The sequence below is a fragment of the Cetorhinus maximus genome, chromosome 30 (assembly GCF_964194155.1).
Source record: "Cetorhinus maximus chromosome 30, sCetMax3.hap1.1, whole genome shotgun sequence".
NCBI lineage: Eukaryota > Metazoa > Chordata > Chondrichthyes > Lamniformes > Cetorhinidae > Cetorhinus > Cetorhinus maximus.
Window position 1 is genome coordinate 20,904,843 of NC_135908.1, and position 22,466 is coordinate 20,927,308.

A 22,466-nucleotide genomic window follows, 5' to 3' on the forward strand; every position below is an offset into this window, starting at 1 on the left:
CCCTCCCCTCGGCCTTTCTCCAGCAAGCTGGTGGCCTGGCCAATGAGTGGCTGCCAGGTTTCCCGGCCCAGAGCTGCCCCAGTGGCCTTAGGAAGCAACTCCTTTTGAAAAGCCTCCATTAAAACGAACTAAAATGTGCTTGGGCAACTTGCACTCTGCTGTGACAATTCTTTTAAAAGAAACTGTCATTTAAAACTGGAGTTTTAATATTTTGGCCCTTTTCACTCACTTTGTTTGCATTTCGTTGCAAAGCTGATCATGATACAAAGATAGGTGGAGGGACAGGTAGTATTGAGGAGGCTGCAGAAGGATTTGGACAGGTTAGGAGAATGGGGAAAGAAGTGGCAGATGGAATACAACGTGGGGAAGTGTGAGGTCATGCACTTTGGTAGGAAGAATAGAGGCATAGACTATCTTCTAAATGGGGAGAGAATTCAGACATCTGGAGTGCAAAGCGACTTGGGAGCCCTAGTCCAGGATTCTCTTAAGGTTAACTTGCAGGTTGAGTCGGTAGTTAGGAAGGCAAATGCAATGTTGGCATTTATTTCGAGAGGACTAGAATATAAAAGCAGGGATGTGCTGCTGAGGCTTTATAAGGCTCTGGTCAGACCACATTTAGAACATTGTGAGCAATTTTGGGCCCCGTATCTCAGGAAGGATGTGCTGGCCCTGGAGAGGGTCCAGAGGAGGTTCATGAGAATGATCCCAGGAATGAAAGGCTTAACATATGAGGAACGTTTGAGGACTCTGGGTCTATACTCGAAGGAGTTTAGAAGGATGAGGGAGGATCTGATTGAAACTTACAGAATACTGAAAGGCCTGGATAGAGTGGACGTGAGGAAGATGTTTCCATTAGTAGGAAAGACTAGGACCCGAGGGCACAGCCTCAGAGTAAAGGGAAGACCTTTTAGAACAGAGGTGAGGAGAAACTTCTTTAGCCAGAGAGTGGTCTATGGAATCTATGGAATTCATTGCCACAGAAGGCTGTGGAGGCCAGGTCATTGAGTGTATTTAAGATGGAGATAGATAGGTTCTTGATTGGTAAGGGGATCAAAGGTTACGGGGAGAAGGCGGGAGAATGGGGTTGAGAAACTGATCAGCCATGATTGAATGGTGGGGCAGACTCGATGGGCCGAATGGCCTAATTTCTACTTCTATGTCTTATGGTCGAATAGACCTTAGCCTCCCACAGTAAGAAAGAAAGAGTTGCATTTATTTATGTGGCTCTGATGAAGAGTCACGCGGACTCGAAACGTTAACTCTTGTCTTCCTCTCCGCAGAGGCTGTCAGACCTGCTGAGTTTTTCCAGCTGTTTTTGTTTTTATTTCAGATTTCCAGCATCCGCAGTATTTTGCATTTATATAGCGCTTGACCACCGGCGTCCCACAGCTCTTTCCAGCCAAAGAGGTGCTTTTGGCGCTTTTGTAATGTAGGAAATGAGGTAGATCATTTGCACGTAGCAAACTCCCACAATCAGCAATGTGATAATGACCAGATCATCTATGTTTGGTGATGTTGATTGAGAGATAAATATTGGCCAGGACACCAGGGAGACCATCAGGCAGAGTGAGTAAAGGACAGTGTCAGACTCCGATTGCTGAAGGACATCAGATTGTTAGAACGTTCACAACAATTCAGCAGGTGCTGCTATTCAATTTAATTACTTCTGAACGGGGATTTGAATCAAAACGATCTCTAGTTTAGATCCGTAACCACTAGTCAGAAGCTTTTTCCCAGGGTGGAAGAGTCAATTACATGGGGACATAGATTTAAGGTGAGAGGAGAAAATTTTAGAGATGTGCAGGGCAAGTTTTTTTACACAGAGGGTAGTGAGTGTCTGGAAATCGCTGCCAGAGGAGGTGGTGAAAGCAGGTACGATAGTGGTGTTTAAGAGGCAGCTTGACAAATACATGAATAGGATGGGAATCGAGGGATACGGATCCCAGAAGTGCAAAATGTTTTAGTTGACGGCAATATGATCAGCGCAGGCTTGGAGGGCCGAAGGGCCTGTTCCTGTGCTGTATTTTTCTATGTTCTTTGTTCTAGACTGATCAATCCACCTCGATTTCTTAACAGAAGCTGAAAATGCTGGATATGCTTAGCAGGTCAGGCAGCATCTGAGGAGGGAAAAAGAGGGTTCATGTTTTTCTCTCTGATCAAAGGAAAGTCTGAGGGAGGGCAGGAGTGATTAAATGACAAAAGTGCAAACGGAGGTGAATATCTTTTTTAATCTTCCTTTGTTCTTTTTCTCTGAAGTCATTTAAGCATTGGACTTAGGAGCAGGAGTAGGCCATTCAGCCCATCAAGCCTGCTCTGCCGTTCATTAAGAACATGGCTGATCTGGTTGTGGTTTCAATTGCACTTTGCTGTCTGCCCCCAATAACCCTCTTCATTGAAAACCCTGTCTAACACTGCCTTGAATAAATTTGATAAACCAGCCTCCACTGCTTTCTAGGGGAGAGCACAGTTTATCTGTAACACCTTCTAATATCAATTGAAGGTCATTGACCTGAAACATTAACTCGGTTTTGCCCTCCACTGGTGCTGCTGAAGTGGTTCCTACATTTCTTGATTTTATTTCTATTTCTTACAGGTTACTGTCTGGTTGGTGTACTGTTAGTTGTCCATAAACAGTAGCCTCTGGTTAGCTCAGTCCCGTAACTACTATACTATTACCGAGGGACAGCAGCGTAGTGACAATGTTACTGGACTGGCAACATAGAAGCCTGGACGAATGATTCAAATCCCCACCACACCAACTGGGAGAGTTTAAATTCAGTTAATTAATTAAATGTTGAATGAAAAGCTAACTTCTGTAATGGTGATCGTGAAAGTACAGGAAAAAACCCATCTGGCTCACCGCTGCCCTTACCTGGTCTGGCCTACAAGTGTCTCCAGATCCCCAACATTATGGTCGACTCTTAACCATGGCCAAACAAGCCACTCAGTTGTAGATGGCTCCCCACCAGCAGCTCAAGGGCAATTAGAGATGATTAATAAATGCTGGCCTTGCCAATGACAATAGGGTTGCCAACCCTCTATGTTTGTCTCCAAGACACTGCTGGAGAAAAATCATTGGGACATTCGAAAAGATTATGTCTTTTACATTTTCTTTGAACATTTCTCTTCACAAGATATAAAAATATTGAATATGAGGGAAAGCAAAGGCTGTTTGGCTGACAATCAAGCATCATTCAAATGCTTTCCAATTGGTGTAGGAAGGTAATGCATCACAAGGATGGATGTGTTGGCTGACTAATGGCTGGAGCCTGGGGGAAAGTCATGTGGTGAACTTACATTTAATCAATTGGCAACCTTAAGCGACACCTACATCCCAAGGTTGCATAACCAAAAAAAAAATCGCACTTGTACCTTCTCCGTGAAACTCACTACACGACCAACATGCCTGAATTTGACCAATTCTTATCGAGTTTGTAAATCTTCCAACTTCTTTTGAGTCACAGAGAGTAGAAAGGGCAGTGAGGCCTATATCGTGACTGAGGGCGTTCACAATATATTACATTATAATTCTGGACAGGTTTATGGTGTAAATTAGTGCGAAACTGAATGAAGCCTTTAATCAGATATGTTTCTATTCAAGCTAACTCTTTGAGTAAGGGAGGTCTCTGCCGCAGTAATTAAAAGGTATAAGCAGTCTACAAGGCTGAATCAAAACCAAAAATACCTGAAAAAACTCAGCAGGTCTGGCAACATCTGCGGAGAGGAACACAGTTAACGCTTCGAGTCCGTTTTTCCAGGTAATTTTGGTTTTGTTTTGGATTTCCAGCATCCGCAGTTTTTTGCTTCTATAAGGCTGAATGTTGACTTTAAGGTTCTCGTCAAGGTAACTGGGAAATCTCCTGAACACGTTATGGAAACTCAACCAGTTCATGGGGTTGGTTATACAACAGACGGTCCTGGGGCGGTTATTGCTTTGAATATGGGGTAAGCCAAGTGGAGGAGTTTGTTCTGTGTCATGGTTCAGACTCTACCCAGGGAAGCGGTGAATTGTAAGCAACTCCCCTTTCTTGTACAGAAAAAGAAAATGCTGGAAAAACTCAGCAGGTCTAACAGTATCTGTGGAGAGAAAAACAGAGTTAACGTTTCGAATCCGAATGATACGGACTTGAAACATTAACTTTGTTTTTCTCTCCACAGATGCTGTTAGGCCTGCTGAGTTTTTCCAGCATTTTCTGTTTTTGTTTCAGATTTCCAGCATCTGCAGTGTTTTGCTTTTACCCCCTTTCTTGTATCTGTGACATGATCGCCCCTCTCTTTGGGGAGCAGTTAAAGGGAGCAATTAAATTGTCCCCAAAGACATTGCATTAGAACACCTCTAGCTTTCTGTGAGGGTAAAAGGGGGAAGAAACTAAATAAAAAGGATGACCAGCTCATACTCCTGTGATTAAAGTTAATTACATTTTTGCAGTCTTTCTCACCCCTGACTGCCAAATCAACAACATCACATTTAAGCACCGTTCACAATCCCAGGGTTCCCCAAAGGCATTAATGCCCCCAAAGGACAGTTTCAAGCGTAGTCACTGTAGTAATGTAGAAAATAGGGCAGCCATTTGCACACAGCAAGCTCCCACAAACAGCAACGTGATAATGACCAGATAATCTGCTCTTTAATTGATGTTGATGGGTAGATAAATATTGGCTGGGATTCAGAGGGCTCCCCTGTTCTTTGAAATCGTGCCAGGGGATCTTTCATGTCCACCCGAGAGGGCGGACTGGTCAGAAAAGTAAAAGTCCATTGGGGTCCAAGGCAAAGTGGATGATGGATCCCAAATCAGTGTCAGGTAAGAAATGGTCAAGGTTGAGTGGTGTTTTGTGACTGGAAGGCTGTTTCCAGTGAGATTCAGGGCTGGACCCATGCTGTTCATGGTATATGTCAATGATTTAGACTTAAATTTAGGGAGCATGATTAAGAAGTTTGCAGACAATGCAAAAAATTGACCGCAGGGTTCATATTGAGGAAGAAAACTATATCCTGCAGAAAGATCTCAATGGACTGGACAAAAAAGTGTCAAATGGAATTTAATTCCGAGATGTGTGAGGTAATGCATTTGGGGAGGACAAACAAAGCAAAGGGAGTCCACAATAACTGTTAGGATATTGGTAAGTGTAAAGGAACAGAGGGATCTGGGAGTGCATGTTCATAGAACCCCCAAAGGTAGCAGGACAGTTAGATAAGGTGACTAAGAGGACATATGGGATCATCTCCTTTATCAGCCAACTCATGGAACATAAGAGCAGGTTTTGCTAGAACCATATAAAATACTGGTTAGACATTAGAGTACTGCATACAGTTCTGGTCACTGCATTCTAGAAAGGATGTGATTGCGCTAGAGAGGAGATTTACAAGGATATTGCCAGGAGTGTGAAATTTTAGCGATGAGGAAAGGTTAGGGTTTCCTTCTTTGGAACAGAGCTGGCAGAGGGGAGATGCACAATCTCTGTAGCCCTAAAAAAAATCTCCACTTTAGTTTTATATTCAATTTTCTTTATTCACTTAGAATTAAGTTTGCTTCCACCAGCATTTCAGGCAGTGCATTCCAGATCAGAACTCACTGCATAAAACAAATTCTCATCTTCCCTTCAAATCTTCAATCTGTGTTTTCTGGTTACTGACCCCTCTGCCGGCGGAAACAGTTTCCCCTGACTTAATCTGTCAAATCCTCTCAATTTTAACACTAATGTGAGGTGATGCTTACATTTAATGTAACATCTTCCTGACACCACATGGAAGGCCTGAAGGTTTCTATGAAATGAAAAACAGGATTGGTCTGGGAAGCGTTTGACCATAAGACATAGGAGCAGAAATTAGGCCATTCGGCCCATCGAGTCTGCTCCGCCATTCAGTCACGGCTGATAAGTTTCTCAACCCCATTCTCCCGCCTTCTCCTCGTAACCTTTGATCCCCTTACCAATCAAGAACCTATCCATCTCGGTCTTAAATACACTCAATGACCTGGCCTCCACAGCCTTCTGTGGCAATGAATTCCATAGATTCACCACTCTCTGGCTAAAGAAGTTTCTCCTCATCTCTGTTCTAAAAGGTCTTCCCTTTACTCTGAGGCTGTGCCCTCGGGTCCTAGTCTCTCCTACTAATGGAAACATCTTCCCCACGTCCACTCTATCCAGGCCTTTCAGTATTCTGTAAGTTTCAGTCAGATCCCCCCTCATCCTTCTAAACTCCATTGAGTACAGACCCAGAGTCCTCAAACGTTCCTCATGTGTTAAGCCTTTCATTCCTGGGATCATTCTCGTGAACCTCCTTTGTGCAGGTGGGACTCATTTATGTGACAGAAGTTAGGATCTTAAAACCAGATCACAACACCTTGTAGATTATCAGTGTATATTATGATTCCTTCAAGCCAACCATTTAGGGTTGCCAACTGTGATTAAACGTATTCCTGGAGATTTCATCAGGTGACTCACCCCCATGCTCCAGCCGTTAGTCGGCCAACACATCCATCCTTGTGACGCACTGCCTTCCAATACCAATTGGAAAGCAAAAAGACTCATGCCCCAACTGTATGATGCTTGACTGTCAGCCAAACAGCCTTTCTTTCCCCATTTTGAACACTTTTATATCTGGTAAAGAGAAGTGTTCGAAAAAAATTGCAGAAGAATATTTTTTGATGACCCGATAATTTTTCTCCAGGGTTGCGCACAGCAGTGCCCTAGAGATTGATATTCAATTCCTGGAGACTCCAGGCCAATCCTGGAGGGCTGGCAACCTTACAACCATAAGCCCTTTTTGTTGGGAGTACATCTCCTCGCATCCTTTTCTCAGCCCCATGTCATGCACAGCCTGTTGTCTAGAGGGCAGCACCAGACCTGTTTCCAAACCTTTGACAAAGCTCCTCTAAGATCACAACTTTTGGGGTGAACCAATATGTCCTGTGAGCATCCCTCTTTCTGTCTAATTGGTCTTCCAGAAGTCCATGGTCACCAATGCCCATGGCATAGTACCTGGACAGAGAGAGAGAGTGGGAGCGAGGGAGTGAGAGGGGGAGGTGTGAGAGAGAGAGAGAGAGAGACAGAATTCTGTAACTTTATGGCCCAGCATATCCCTCACTTTAGCATTACCATCAAGCCAGGGGATCAACCCTGGTTCAGTAAAGAATGCAGGAGAACATGCCAGAAGACATAACTAAAAGTGAGGTGCCAACCTGGTGAAGATATAACACAGAACTACTCACATGCCAAACAGCAGAAGCAGCATGCGATAGACAGAGTTAAGCGGTTCCATAATCGATGGGTCAGATCAAAGCTCTACAGTCCTGCCACATTCAATCGTGACTGGCGGAGGCTCCATGAACATCCCCATCCTCAATGATGGGGGAGCCCAGCACCTCAGTACAACAGAAAAGACCAACAAGAGAGAATCTAACCATCGTCCCATGACATTCAAAGGCATTACCATTGCTGAATCCCGCACTATCATCCTGGGGTCAATATTAATGAAAAACTGGACCAGCCAAATAAATACTGTGGCTACAAGGGCAGGTCAGAGGCTAGGAATTCCGCAGCAAGTAACTCCCCTCTCAACTCCACAAATCATTATCCTCGTCTACAAGGCACAAGTCAGGAGCAATGATCCCCTTTAAAATGAAGTGGTCATGCTTGATCAGATTTTTTGGTGTGGTACCTTTAAACCTTTTGCAGGGCTACACATGCACATTATTTGCACAACTGCACAGCTTACCTGGAATACTGGTCAGGAGTGTAGTGGAATACTTCTCCACTTACCTGGATGAGTGCAGCTCCAACAACACTCAAGAAGCTCGACAGCTTGCTTGATCTGCACCCTTTCTACCTCCAACCCTCAGTGACAGCAGTGTACACCATCTACAAGATGCACTGCAACAACTCACCAAGGCTCTTTTGACAGCACCTTCCAAACCGTGACCTCTACCACCTAGAAGGACATGGGGAGCAGATGCATGGGAACACACCACCTGCAAGCTCCCCTCCAAACCACACACCAACCTGACTTGTAAATATATTGCTGTCCCTTCACTGTAACTGGGTCAAAATCCTAGGAACTCCCTCCCTAAAAGCACTTTCACCCCATGGACGACAGCAGTTCAATGCAGTTTGCAAGGGCAATTTGGGATGGGCAATAAACACCAGCCTTACCAATGATGTCCACATCCCATGGGTGAAGAAAAATACCTGATCTATGTCAGTGCAGCTTGTGTGAAGTGTAAACACAGTGCCCCTCTTCATTTTACCCAATCAGTATAACTTACTCATCCTTTTGCCCTCATGTACTCATCTGGCTTCATGTTAATTTCTTCTATATTACTCATATCAGCTATTATATGCAGTTGCAAGTTTGAAAATCTAACCTCTGTCTGGTCTTATTGCAAGGCAGATGGAGTATAAAAGTAGGAACGTTTTTCAACAGCTGTACAGGGCATTGGTGAGACCACACCGAGAGTACTGTGTACAGTTTTGGTCTCCTTACTCAAGGAGTATACTTGCATTGGAAGCAGTTCAGAGAAACTTCACTTGGTTGATTCCTGGGATGAAGGGTTTGTCTTATGAGACAAGGTTGAGGAAGTTGGGACTATACTCATTGGAGTTTAGGAGAGGTGAACTTATTGAAACATATAAGATTCTGAGGGCGCTTGACAGGGTAGATGCTGAGAGGATGTTTCCCTTCATGGGTTGTCTAGAACTAGGGGACACAATTTCAAAATAGGGGGTCTCCCATTCAAGATGGAGGAATTTCAGCTGACTTGTTAAATCTTTCAATTCTCTTCCCCAGTGGAGGCTGGGGTCATTGAATATATTCAAGACCAAGTTATACAGGTTTTTGATCTACAAGGGAGCCAAGGGTTATGGGGGTGGGGGTTTTGGGAGGGAGGCGGGCAGGAAAGTGGGGTTATGGCCACAATCAAATCAGCCATAATCTTATTGAATGGGGGAAGCAGGCTCGAGAGGCCGAATGGCCTACGCCTGCTCCCATTTCTTATGGCCTGAGTAAAGAAGTTTCTCTTGAATTCTTTATTGGATTTACCAGTAACCATCTTGCATTTGAATTTAAAACCAATCCCAGGAAATATTTTTTTCCACCCATAGGGTGGGTGATAAACATATGGAATAATCTAAAGGTGAAGCAATGGAGGTGAAGATATGAAATGAGCTCAAGATACAGTTGTACACTGGGCTGAGTGAGGTGAATCCTGCTGGGATATAGCTTGATGGGCCAAATTGTCTCGTCTTTGAATTCATTCTACATTTTAAATTAATACTGCAGTGTGGGAGCACAAAACACTTTCCAAGCTGTTGGGACCCTTAACTATACTGAAATTGAAAATATTTTTGGTTATTGCAGTTGGCTTTTGGAATCTCAGTCACTGACTGGGCCACTAAAGCAGATGCTTTGTATGATGTATATTCCAATTTAACACAAGTCAGTCCAGGGGTCCCACTCCCACCTAAAATAACCAAGAGAGGTTGGAAGACAGCCATTTCTCTCTGAGCTTGTCCACTCTTGATAAGTTGAGCGCTGATAAATCCAGAGCTAACTTGCCAAACGTTAAGCTTCAATTCAGATCTCTGTGCTCCTCCAATTCTAACCTCTAGCACATCCCTGCATTCCTTCACTTCATCAGCAACAAATGCCTCCAACTGTTTAGGCCTCAGCTCTGGACTTCCCTTCCTAAACCTCTTAGCCTCCATAGCCCTCTCTCTCCTTTAAGTCACCTCTTTGAACAAGCTTTTGCTCACCTGTCTTAATATCTCGTGTCAAATTTTATCTCATGACCTTGCAATATTTTGCTATGTTACAAAAGCAAGTTGCTGTTGATAATTAGGGTTACTCACGGATCTAAATTTCTATAAACCCATAGACAAGTTTAACCAATTTGCAAATCACAATGCATTTGAACTATTTGTGAAGCAATCAAATCAACACTAGAAAGTACTTCATTGAACAAAGAGTTTTGACTTTGAAAGTATGCTGCTGCCTGAGCTAAAATTTGACAGAGGATTCATCACCTCTAATGTGCATAAAGTATTAAGAATGTGACAAATGAGGAACATTTTATTCTTTAATCGGAACTTTGCATGGATCACAAATTCTATATAATGGCAGGGACAGGATATAGGGTTCCATGCTTGGAGAAGGAAGCTGTCGATTGAAGGTCAATTGTATTTAGTATCGAACAGTAGAACTCAAAAACTGTCCCACTGAGCAGGTGTGAGAGGGGGACTCAGCGTCCTTTATTGGAAATAATAAACGGGCCATGTTTTATTGACTGAAGTCATGACCATTCAATCTCAATTAACTAGTGGACAGATGAAGGTTGAATTGGATACATGGACTGGAGTTTAGCCCAATGTTCCAGAAATAAGAAGTGAGGGCAACTAATCAGAGCTGTACTTCGTCAAATAGACTTGTAGTTTACAATCAGATTCTAGGCAGGACCCAGAAATGGTGCCAATATATTTGTGGTCAATCTTGAGTCAATGGGCTACTTATGCTCAGGTTGGTTCCTTTGACATAGCTGGTTAAATTGTTACAGCATTCAATTTGCTTTGCAAGGAGCTGAGGTCTTGTCTTCAAATTGAGAAACATCTGGTGAATACAGAAAACCTAATTAGAGTCTGCCACAAAATTAATCTGCCAAGTACTTCTTCAACCAGCTTTTATGACACAAATATCGTTAGGAAAGTAAATTAAGAGGACAAAGAGTGTACAAAGGTATTTGGATAGGTTAAGTGAGTGGGCAAAAATATAGCAGATGAGTACGATGTGGGAAAATGTGAACTTATTCATTTTGGCAGGAACAATTGAAAAGCAGTGTACTATTTAAATAGAGAGAGACTGCCGAGCTCTATGGTACAGAGGGATCTGGGTGTCCTGGTACATGAATCACAAAAAGTTAGTATGCAGATAAAGCAAGTGAAAGACAAATGGAATGTTGATGTTTATTGCAAGGTGAACCATGAATAAAAGTAGGGAAGTGTTGCTACAGTTGTGCAGGACCTTATTGAGAGCACATCTGGAGTACTGTGAACAGTTTCGGTCTCCTTACATGAGAAAGAATATAATTGTATTAGCAGTTCTGAGAAGGTTCACTCAACTGATTCCTGGGATGAAGGTGTTATCTTATGAGCAAAGGTTGGATGGATTGGGTCTATATCCATTGATGTTAGAAGAATGAGAGGTGATCTTATTGAAATGTATAAGACTCTGAGGGGACTTGATAGGGTGGATGTTGAGAGGATGTTTCCCCTTATGGGGAAGGCTATAACTAGGGGACATGGTTTAAAAATTAAAGATGGAAATGAGGAGAAATTTTTTCTCTGAGTGTCATTAGTCTTTGGAATTCTCTTCCCCAGAGAGCAGCAGAGGCTGGGTCATTGAATATATTCAAGGCTGAGTTAGACAGATTTTGACTGACAAGGAAGTCGAAGGTTATGGAAGACAGACAGGAATGTGGAGTAGAGGCCACAATCAGATCAGCCATGATCTTATTGAATGGTGGAGCAGACTCTAGGGGTGGGATGGCCTACTCCTGTTCCTAATTCTTGTGTTCTACGACTTGTTGATATCCAGTAAAACATAAGCATCCATTCCATGTTGAGTTACTGCAATGAAGTACTCATTGACAGGCCCTCAGCAGTGACATCCTTTAACTTAAGCAGAATTCCCAAAGGTAAGGGAGTTGGAATTGCTAGGAATGTTACTGTACTGGAGAAAAAAAATAATCACTCAGTGCTTTCTGAAACAATATCTGTAGTCAGAAACATGTGTTATCAGATTACACTCTTACATAACTAGCATATTTCAAATTGTTGAATCACTCAATGATCACTTACATTTAAACGGTGCTTTGAATGTAGTAAAATAAACTTTGTTGGAGTGTAATTAGACAAAAATTGACACCAAGCCAAAAGAAGTGACATTAGGACAGGTGGTAATGTTTTAAGGAGTCTTAAAGGAGGATAGAGAGGCGGTGAAGTTTAGGGAGGGAATTCCAGAGCTCATGGGTTTAGATTGCTGAAGGCAGGACTGCCAACACTATGCTGAAGGCACAAGAGGCCAGAGTTGGAGGAACACAGTTCTGTGCTGTAACATTCCATGATTAGTTATTTATAACCTACCCATGATTGTAGAAAAGGGTGAGGTAATCAAATTTTTTTTGGCATAGATATATAGGTAACAAATAATGATCACTTTACGACTTATATCTGAGAAAAAAATTTAGCAAATGCAGTTTTCTTTAGGTAAAGTTTCAAAACAACTATTTATTGAGGCAAAGCCTATGTGTGCATGAAGAGCAAAAGGCAAAAGGCAGAGAAAGATTTCTGAATTTTGATGCCCATTCCTCACAAAATTCAGACATCCTAATCAATCACAGCTGTTCAGTCATAGAATCATTACAGCACCGGAGGCTGCCAACTGGCCCATTGCATCTCTGCCGCCTCCCTGTAGAGCAATGCAATCGGTTCCATTCCCCGAGCCCTGAAAGTTTCTTTCCCGTAGCCCTCAAGTACCCATCCAATTCCCTTTTGAAATCATTCATCACCTCCACCTTCACCAAGCCTGTAGGTTTCAAGTTCCAGGTCATTTCCACTCACTGCTTAAAAAAAAGTTCTTCACATCCACCCTGCATCTCTTGCCCAATACCTTAAATGTGTCCCCTAGTCCTTGAACCATCAGCTAATGGGAACAGCTTTTCTTTGTCTATTTTACTTAAACCTGTAATAATCTTCTATACCTCTGTCAAATCTCCTCTCAAACTCTTTTTGCCAAGGAGAACAACTCCAGCTACTCCACCCTAACCTTGTGTCTAAAATCCTTCAGCCCTGGAACCATTCTGGTTAATCTCCCTCTGCATCCTTTCATGGTCCCTCACATCCTTCCTAAATTGCGGTGACCAGAACTGGATGCAACACTCTTGTTGTGGCCTAACCAGAGCTTTATAAAGGTTCAGCATAACTTCCCTGCTTTTATACTCAATGCCTCTATTTTTGAAGCCCAAAATCCCATTTGCGTTGCTAACCACACTCTCAACATGTCCTGCCACATTCAAAGATCTATGCATATGACCCTGCACCCCCTAGGTCTCTCTGTCCCTGCACAAACTTTAGAACTGTGCGATTTAGTCTATATTGCCTCTCCCAATCACTTCTGACAAAATGTATCACATCTCACACTTCCCAGTGTTAAATTCCATCTGCCACTTGTCTGCCCATTCTGCTAGCCTATGTCCTTTTGCAGTCAGTTGGCATCATCCTTCTTTCTGCCAGACCTCCAAGTTTAATATCATGGGCAAATTTTGAAATTTTACTCTGTATTCCAGTATCCAAATATATATATATATATATATATGTATATCAAAACAAAAGCAAAGGAGAGTAACACAAAAGACCAGAGCCAGAATGTCTGCAACCATTGTATAAATTCATTAGTATCCGTCAGGTATTAGATTTTGCATCATTAAGGGCAGCCACTTTAAAGTAGAATATTGTATTTTACATGGTAAAATATCCTTGGGCAAATGAAAGTGCATCTTCTGACTTACCATGAGCACTGCCACTAGGTAGTTGCTAAATATATATTAAGTTAATATTTAAGAGGGCTGATGATACTAAGATAAAGATAACAGACTAAACAAGCAGCTGTTAAAAATTCACTTTCTGTTCCTTTTATTTGAAATATTTTTAAGTAAACATAATAAGAAGGCACAGAGGCCAATGCAGATTAAATAGAGAGGTGATGGCTTGGGGCGGGGGAAAATCCCTGATAACATGTAGATCTACCCTTAGCAAACTACACAGGTTACCTTGCAAAATGTTTCTCTACACGCTACTATACACATTTATCAAAAAGTACAAATGTCTGTATATGTTGTATAAAAAACATTGAAATAAGGAAGTGAACAGAGCTGAATTCTGTAAGATAAATATTTTAAATTATTTTCATCTGTAAATAATAGAGCTGAATTCGGGCTCAAAAATATCAAGAGGTAGACTCCAGACTCCAATTAATGCACAACAATTAAAACCCTCCAAATATCCAGCTCCCAGCATTTACTCAAGTTTACTAATTTCATCAATGCAGCAAACATAAGCCAACCTCTTCTTTGGAGCAAGTAAGTCACTGCCCATAGCCAGAGGATGCAACTCAGCAAGAACTGCACTACGCGGATGAAAAAAATTAAAAATGAATCCTTCTGGTAGTGGAGTGTGCCTTTCGATACAGTTCTGCTTGGAGTCTGGGGTGTCCCCTTAGAGTGTAATATAACATCACGTGAACACAATAGCGTAAGGTAGTATAGCACTTAAATAGGAAGTTCACGTGAAAATTTTAGTCAATATGACTACAATTAAATATAAATCTCCAAAGTAATTTATAAAATTGAGTAATATGGGAGATACATTTTTCTTTAAAGAAATTAATTTTATAAAATTTAAGATACAGTACAGTGGTCATTTAAGCAGGGAATTACACTAGTTCTGTTTTTTTTAATTCTTTTAAAATACTTTATTTGGTCCTCCTGTAAATTACTTTAGTGCCATTCACATGGGTACCAGAAGGAATGGCAGTGCATGAGCCAGTTAATGAGCATCCTTCCTAATGGCACTGCCCATTTACAAAGGAATCACTGGCACAGACTCTGATTCAATCTCATACATTCTACAGTGTCTGCTTTAAAAGAACAAGTGAACAGAGAGGAATGTGTCACTCATCCCAGGATTGGGGGAGTGGGGGGTGCTCAGGGGAAGTGAGGGATGCTCCCATTAAGTGGCTTCAGCTGTATTCTGAAGTGATTTACAGAAAGGTGAGTGGGGTTGCTGGACATTCTTCTGCAACCTTCATTTTAAATGGGCATGGAGAGACTGAAAAAGAAAACAAGCCAATGCACAAAGCCTTGTTCAACAAGGAAAATACCTTTCCAACCTTCCAAACCAAGAAGGTCCCTCTTTTACACTTCCTGTAACCTGCGAGAGGGAAAATGGTAGAGAAGGAAAAACACCAGTCAGCTTGCCATGTTGCTTGGCCAGGGCACATCCACCTTGCATCTGACTTTGCACAGTGCCCACAATCTCCACTCAATATGAAGAACCATTTGAGATTAAATAATTTCACCACATGAAGAGATCTGCGTGATCTAGAGAACTTCTCTGCAGCTTAAAAGTTTGGTTTCAACCTAATACAAATGCCAATTTATTGGTCATATCAAGATTTGATGATTTAATTTAGATCGTGCTAGCGGTCATCAGGATTTCAATGACCTGCACAATTCTCTGGTCGCCAGCACCAGAGTTAGACCTTTACTTTGCAAACGTGAAATGAGCTTCTGTAACACAGAATGCAAACATTGGGCATGATTTCCTCCAACTGACTGGGAATTAGTGGAAATTCTAACTCAGTGTCAAAATTAATCTCTGTCCTAATCAATTATTTAAAAGAAATCTATTTCATGCTTTGAGTAGCATCCCTGATGATTTAGTTTAACAAGCAGAATAATGAATAATAGTTAATTTTGTAGTTGCGATTGATCACAGTTTGTTGAAGTTATGGAAAATCTCACTATTGGAGACGCTGATTTGAAATCTCGCCTCGGTGCACTCTTGACCTCAAACTGGGGTGTGTGTGAAATGCAATGCTAATAAAATCCATTCTGTAAGGTACTTGTCCTTTGCCTGTGCTTAATGCACAGGATATTTCTGTAGACTTGACAAATCAACCCTAGTGATGTCAGGCAGATAATTCCTCGCAAGGGCCAAATGGCAAGTGTTACACACTCCTAGAAGGCTACAATTAAATTACAATCTGGAGTCATTCAGTAAATCTAACCACACATTCATGTGACACAATTTAAAAAAAAAGCAAATTTAATTAAAATTCTGGTGACCCGAGTTTGTGGTGACTCCTCCGTCATGATTAGGGGGTGTCGCAAATTAGTAAATGAGAGGTGGTCCCCAATTTCAGAACGTAGAGTACAGAACTGAAATGATAACAAACCAGTTTGTCCTCAACAAACAAAGACCAATACTAGTCAGATCTTTCCAATTCCAATATGCAGTGTTTATCTTTTGAGCTCGAATGACTCTTCTTCGCTCTGAAGAGGAGTTATACGGACTCAAAACGTTAATTCGGTTTTTCTCTTCACAGATGCTGTTAGACATGCTGAGCTTTTCCAGCATTTTGTTTTTGTTTCAGATTTCCAACATCTGCAGTATTTTGCTTTTATGCAGTTGTCTAAAAGATGTGAAACATTATACTAGCTTTTCCTCTCATTCCAGAGCAGTACCCGCTTTTGGAATTTTCAGGCAAGTACAAGCAGTTCTGAAGAGGTTACCCGGTCCTTTTGAGGAACTTTGGGGCACAGTGCTGCGCACAACACAGCTTCTTCCCCATCCAACCCTCCAAGACAGTGCTCTCTTATCCTCCTCATCTACAACCTCGCAACTCTTCCTAGTTGACAGGGAGAAAAAAAAACAATGGGTCCAGGTTTCTTTTAAACCTGTGATGGTGTTGGTGCCCTGGCTGACCTGTTCTACAGCTTTTTCTTTCCTCTAAATAATTAAAGGGGAGGTTACAAATAAATTCCTTACATAGTATTATAAGTGGAATGTGGAGTTCTCTGCCACTTTCAAGCAGTGCCCACAAATTATTTTAAAAGGGAATGAAGATGGTTAAATAAAGGACACTGGGGGAAAAGGAGAGTGGAATACAATAGGTGGCTCATACAGAGAAAAGCACCAGTTCAGACTTAAAAGGCCAAAGAGTCTGTTTCTGTGGTGTAAATCTATGATTCTTAATTTGCCCCCAGCTCAGAGGCTTTGCTGTGCAAAAGCCAAAGTGTGTGGTTTTATGTAATTGTAACCTACAAATAGTGATGTAATCTCATAAAGCTCCCAAAAACTTCATTGTCCATACAGATGTCACAAATGAAAAGTTATCACGAAAGGTGATAACTTAAGAGAACATTTGCGGTTGTTTATCTCAATCATATGCTTGAAAGGAACACAATACTGCATAGTTTTTAAATCAGAACCACCCTCAAATAACTGTACAAGCTACTACACTACTCATTTTTTGAGCAACGCTTCTGCATTACATAAGCTTGTGTACTGGCACCACGAGATGCAGGAGGGGAGATTTCTAAGCAGGGCTTTACAGTAACTGTCTGACGTAGCTCATCGTGCCTACACGTTGCCTTATTCCGTTCACCGAGTTTAAACGTTACAACGTAAGCAGTTGAAGGTACGTGCTGGAGACATGGTTGGAGTGGAGCATCAGGGTGCTTTGTCAGCAGGCCAACAGGCAGAAACTAACCCCCCAAAAAAGTTACAAAGCAAAGAGAGGAACAGCATTATCCCAAAGGTTGCACTGGGATTGCCACTCAAACAAAACACACAAAAGTAAAGATTTGACGAGAGGACAGTTGTATCACCAAGGATTGCAGAAATTTACTCAGTATAATCTGCCTACTTACTTCTAAATAAGGGATGGGAGACAAAGATATTTAAAATAAGCTACTTCATGTTGTGACTCCTTATTGCATGCATATTAAATCTCAATTTTCCATTTCAAAGGGGAGCATCCATTCACTTTGAGTCACTTAATTTGCTCAAAAGGCAAAACACAGAACCTTTACTCCCAACTCTGACCTAACATGACCCAACAGAAAAGCAGTAGGACACGGCTCTGCTTCTGTAATTATAGACTTGGAGCTACCAGAGACCGTGGCAGAGCTTAACTGCAAGGTGGCCTGAGACACGCAAGTGCAATACCACATTACAGGTAAAAACGTGTCACAAACGTTTGAGGGTGTTAAGGGCTGGAGGGTGCAGAAAGCATCTTTGGCTTGCTTTCCTTGTGAGGTTCTGCGTGTGCATTGGGTTGTAGAAAATATAAAAGCTACTGTTTTGATACCAGCAAGAAAAAGGAAAATAAAATAGTGTTTGCAGGATGGTGTGGTTCCTGAAGCAACACTTATTTCACTTTCACAGTCCTTTAAAAGGGCAGGGCGAAGCTTTGAATGTGTACCACTTCCGTTTACTTGCTTATACGTCGCTGTATTGTGTATCAATGAATGTAAGTTTATCACTGGGGTCACAGCAGACCCATTCAGAATGCAGAAGGATTAAAAAGGCTCCCCTTAGCGTCAGTGCAGTCATTGCTCTGATCCTCCATTCTGCTTGGATAATATAAACCTCATCCCATGAGTCCGAACATGTGCGCTCAATGCCGTCTCACTGTCAAAAATGTCTTTGCAGACTTGGCACTGAAGATCCATGTCTTCTTCCGATGTAGTGTTTGACTCCCATTTCTGTTCATCTTGCCCATTTTCACTAACCACATCGGCTGCTTGAAGCTTCTCGGGTTCCTTGAGTTTGTGGACGATGTAGAGATGTCTGTTCAGGGAGAGTGGGGATGTGTAACAGAGCCCACACTGTGAACACTGGAAGGTTGAACCGTCAGACTTGTGCTGAGGTATGTGTTTCTGGAAGTCAGCTTTGCTCTTGGTCATGTAGCCACATATGGAACATCTGTATTGTTTGAACACTGCTACCTTCAGCTTCTTGGGAAGCGATGCTATTGTGTCGGAGTTGGGCAGCTCACCCGCTTCAGAGTCACTGGCCATTCGTTTTCCAGGTAAGTCCTCCTCAAACAGAAAATAACAATTAGATATCGTAAGAGCATTTCTAGGCACTTATACATTGTAAAATGTGATTTTTTTTTTCCCCCTCTGAAATGATTCAATCTGGGGATTTGGGCATCTTTGGTATGTGGCTATGAAGGAATTTTGATATATGTCAGGATGGTGGAAGGGATTCTGAGGTGATGGTGTTCCCATGCACCTGCCAGCTCTTGTTCTTCTTGATGATGAAAGTTGAAAGTTTGGGAGGTGCTATCAAAGAAGCCATGGGCATTTGATGCAGCACCATGGATAACCATGATGCAGTACCAGGGATAGATCACGGAACTCATTTCTTGTTATCTTGACTCCCTTCTCTCTCCCCTTGTCCAGTCCCTTCCCACCTACATCCGTGATTCCTCTGACACCTTACGTCACATCAACAATTTCCAGTTCCCTGGTCCCAACCGCTTCCTCTTCACCATGGATGTCCGATCCCTCTACACCTCCATCCCCCACCAGGATGGTCTGAGGGCCCTTAGCTTCTTCCTTGAACAGAGGCCCGAACAATCCCCATCCACCACTACTCTCCTCCGTCTGGCTGAACTTGTTCTCACACTGAACAATTTCTCCTTTAACTCCTCTCACTTCCTCCAAATAAAAGGTGTGGCTATGGGTACCCGCATGGGCCCCAGCTATGCCTGTCTCTTTATGGGGTATGTGGAACATTCCTTGTTCCAGTCCTACTCCGGCCCCCTCCCACAACTCTTTCTCCGGTACATCGATGATTACTTCGGTGCTGCTTCATGCTCTTGTCGGGACCTGGAAAAATTGATTAATTTTGCTTCCAATCTCCACCCCTCCATCATTTTCACATGGTCCATCTCTGACACTTCCCTTCCCTTCCTTGACCTCTCTGTCTCAATTTCTGATGATAGACTGTCCACCAATATCCATTACAAGCCTACCGACTCCCACAGCTACCTCAACTACAGCTCCTCACACCCCGCTTCCTGTAAGGACTCCATCCCATTCTCTCAGTTCCTTCGCCTCCGTCGCATCTGTTCTGATGACGCTACCTTCAAAAACAGCTCCTCTGACATGTCCTCCTTCTTCCTTAACCGAGGTTTTCCACCCATGGTCGTTGACAGGGCCCTCAACCGTGTCCGGCCCATATCCCACGCATCCGCCCTCACGCCTTCTCCTCCCTCCCAGAAATATGATAGGGTCCCCCTTGTCCTCACTTATCACCCCACCAGCCTCCGCATTCAAAGGATCATCCTCCGCCATTTCTGCCAACTCCAGCATGATGCCACCACCAAACACATCTTCCCTTCACCCCCCCGGCGGCATTCCGTAGGGATTGTTCCCTCCGGGACACCCTGGTCCACTCCTCCATCGCCCCCTACTCCTCAACCCCCACCTATGGCACCTCCCCATGCCCACACAGAAGATGCAACACCTGCCCCTTCACTTCCTCTCTCCTCACCGTCCAAGGGCCCAAACACTCCTTTCAAGTGAAGCAGCATTTCACTTGCATTTCCCCTAACTTAGTCTACTGCATTCGTTGCTCCCAATGCGGTCTCCTCTACACTGGAGAGACCAAACGCAAACTGGGCGACCGCTTTGCAGAACACCTGCGGTCTGTCCGCAAGAAAGACCCAAACCTCCCTGTCGCTTGCCATTTTAACACTCCACCCTGTTCTCTTTCCCACATGTCTGTCCTTGTCTTGCTGCATTGTTCCAGTGAAGCCCAACGCAAACTGGAGGAACAGCACCTCATCTTCCGACTAGGCACTTTACAGCTTTCTGGGCTGAATATTGAATTCAACAACTTTAGATCTTAAACTCCCCCTCCCCCCCTTCCCCACCCCGTTTCTTCCCCCTCCCTTTTTTTTTTCAATAATTTATATAGATTCTTCTTTTCCCACCTATTTCCATTATTTTTAAATCTACAAAAACAAATAACTTTGTTAGTCTTTCCACCCCACCCCCACTAGAGCTGTACCTTGAGTATCCTGCCATCCATTCTTAATTAGCACTTTTCTTAGATAATATCACCACCTTCAACACCTCTTTGATCCTTTTCTCTGTGACATCTTTTGATTATCTGCTCCTATCACTGCTTGCTTATCCCCACAATTACCCCACCCTCAACTTCTCTCTCCCCCCGCCCCCCCACCTTAAACCAGCTTATATTTCACCTCTCTCCTAACTATACTTCAGTTCTGCCAAAGGGTCATGAGGACTCGAAACGTCAACTGTTTTCTTCTCCACCGATGCTGCCAGACCTGCTGAGTTTTTCCAGGTAATTCTGTTTTTGTTTTGGATTTCCAGCATCCGCAGTAGCTTTTTGTTTTTATCAGGGATAGATCGCTGCGTTTCACAGACCCCCTTCATGATGGCAAAGTACAAAAGATAGTTTTTTTTTGATGACTAATACACAAAACCTTGTATTGTTTTGTAAACCCTGCTGCTCTCTTTGGTTTTGTTTATTATTAAACTGTAATTTTTGCCCAATGTTGCATCTTTTTGCATTGTTTTTGGAACTCCATAATTTGAAGGAAATGAGGTGTGAAGCTGCACCGTCTTATGTTGTATGCTCAAGTGCCATTTGCACAGGAGGTGGTCTAATAAAGCAATGTGCCTCAGCAGGGTTCCTTGAAATCCTAAACTCAGTATCTGAGTGCTCAGACTGATAAAAGATCAATGCTCATTAAGTGGTTACATTTACATGCCCTGTTGACTTCTCCTACTTCAAATACATATCCAACCACAATCTGTGTATTTTCAGTCAATCAAAGTCTTGAAAAAGCAGATTCAATAGTTACTTTCAAAAGGGGATTTTCAAAAGGAAAAGCAGAAATTTGCAGGGCTTTGGAAAAACTGCAGGGGAGCGAGACTAACTGGATAGCTCGTACAAAGTGCCAGCACAGGCATGACAGGTCAAATGACTTCCATCTGTACTGTATCATTCTACGAAAATGAAGAAAACCAGGTGATGTAGTTGGGTTGGATCACTGACCCCTTTATTTCTGGGACCTGTTCTGTATTTTGCTCCCATTGAGAAGTGTCTGAACTGTAGCACATGCCAGATATGACCCGTGACCTGGAAAATCAGCCCTCGAAACCCCGGTAACCTCATCCTATGCTTTATTTGCTGGTCTGTCCTCACTACTAATCCCACAAGTGCATAGGGAAACACAATGCTAATTTCCATGTCTCCTGCTGTGAAGCATCTCAGTCCTGTCTTCTATCAGTTCCACCCACATCCTACCACCTTCCCACTGAGTACAACCTTTGGTACCACCTTAAAATAACATCTAGAAACAGGCAGGAGAAGGCTTACCACTGTTGTGTCTGTGCCCCCATGCACAGCTTTAGGCATCTGACTAAAGTCTGGGTTTTTGATGCCGTGCATTAGGTTGATGTGTTTCTCCAACATGAAGCGCTTGGCAAAAAAGTGCTTTTCATCCGTGCAATACCTGGAAATAATGACAGGAATTAAGAACACAAGGCCAATACTGGGCAGTTAGCTACCACCATCAATAACATAAGGAGGTAAACCCATCAAAATATTTTCGATGGCTATTTTCCTTTCCTCAGTTGGCTGACTGCACAAGGGTTTAAAGATAAGATAGATATTAAGCTGCTGTGTTCCTAGTCCAAAGTCCTTTCTGTCTAGCCAAGTCCACTGACCCAGGCCTGAACCAACAGAACTATTCAGAACAAATGTTGCTGTTTTATGTTTCTCTCTGGCCTGGGTCTATTGATAAATGTTCAAACAGTTCTGAGTAGACTGAATGTCAGAACTCCCACAAAGTACGGAATTCTTTCTGG

General features: G+C 42.7%; 1 protein-coding gene across 3 annotated transcripts in view; it reads right to left on the reverse strand.

Moving 5' to 3' along the window:
* Nucleotides 1-17,433: 17,433 nt before the first annotated feature.
* znf592 (zinc finger protein 592) overlaps nucleotides 17,434-22,466 on the reverse strand; it is a 146,156-nt gene continuing 141,123 nt past the window's right edge. For 2 of the 3 annotated variants that reach the window (XM_078532576.1, XM_078532577.1), the window contains 2 exons: nucleotides 21,976-22,111; nucleotides 17,434-18,653 (listed from right to left, as the gene is read on the reverse strand). In XM_078532576.1, the coding sequence (XP_078388702.1) occupies nucleotides 18,162-18,653; nucleotides 21,976-22,111 (628 nt within the window). In that variant the 3' untranslated portion in view covers nucleotides 17,434-18,161. The remainder of the gene's footprint in view (nucleotides 18,654-21,975; nucleotides 22,112-22,466) is intronic. The other variant, XM_078532578.1, reaches the window with a different exon arrangement.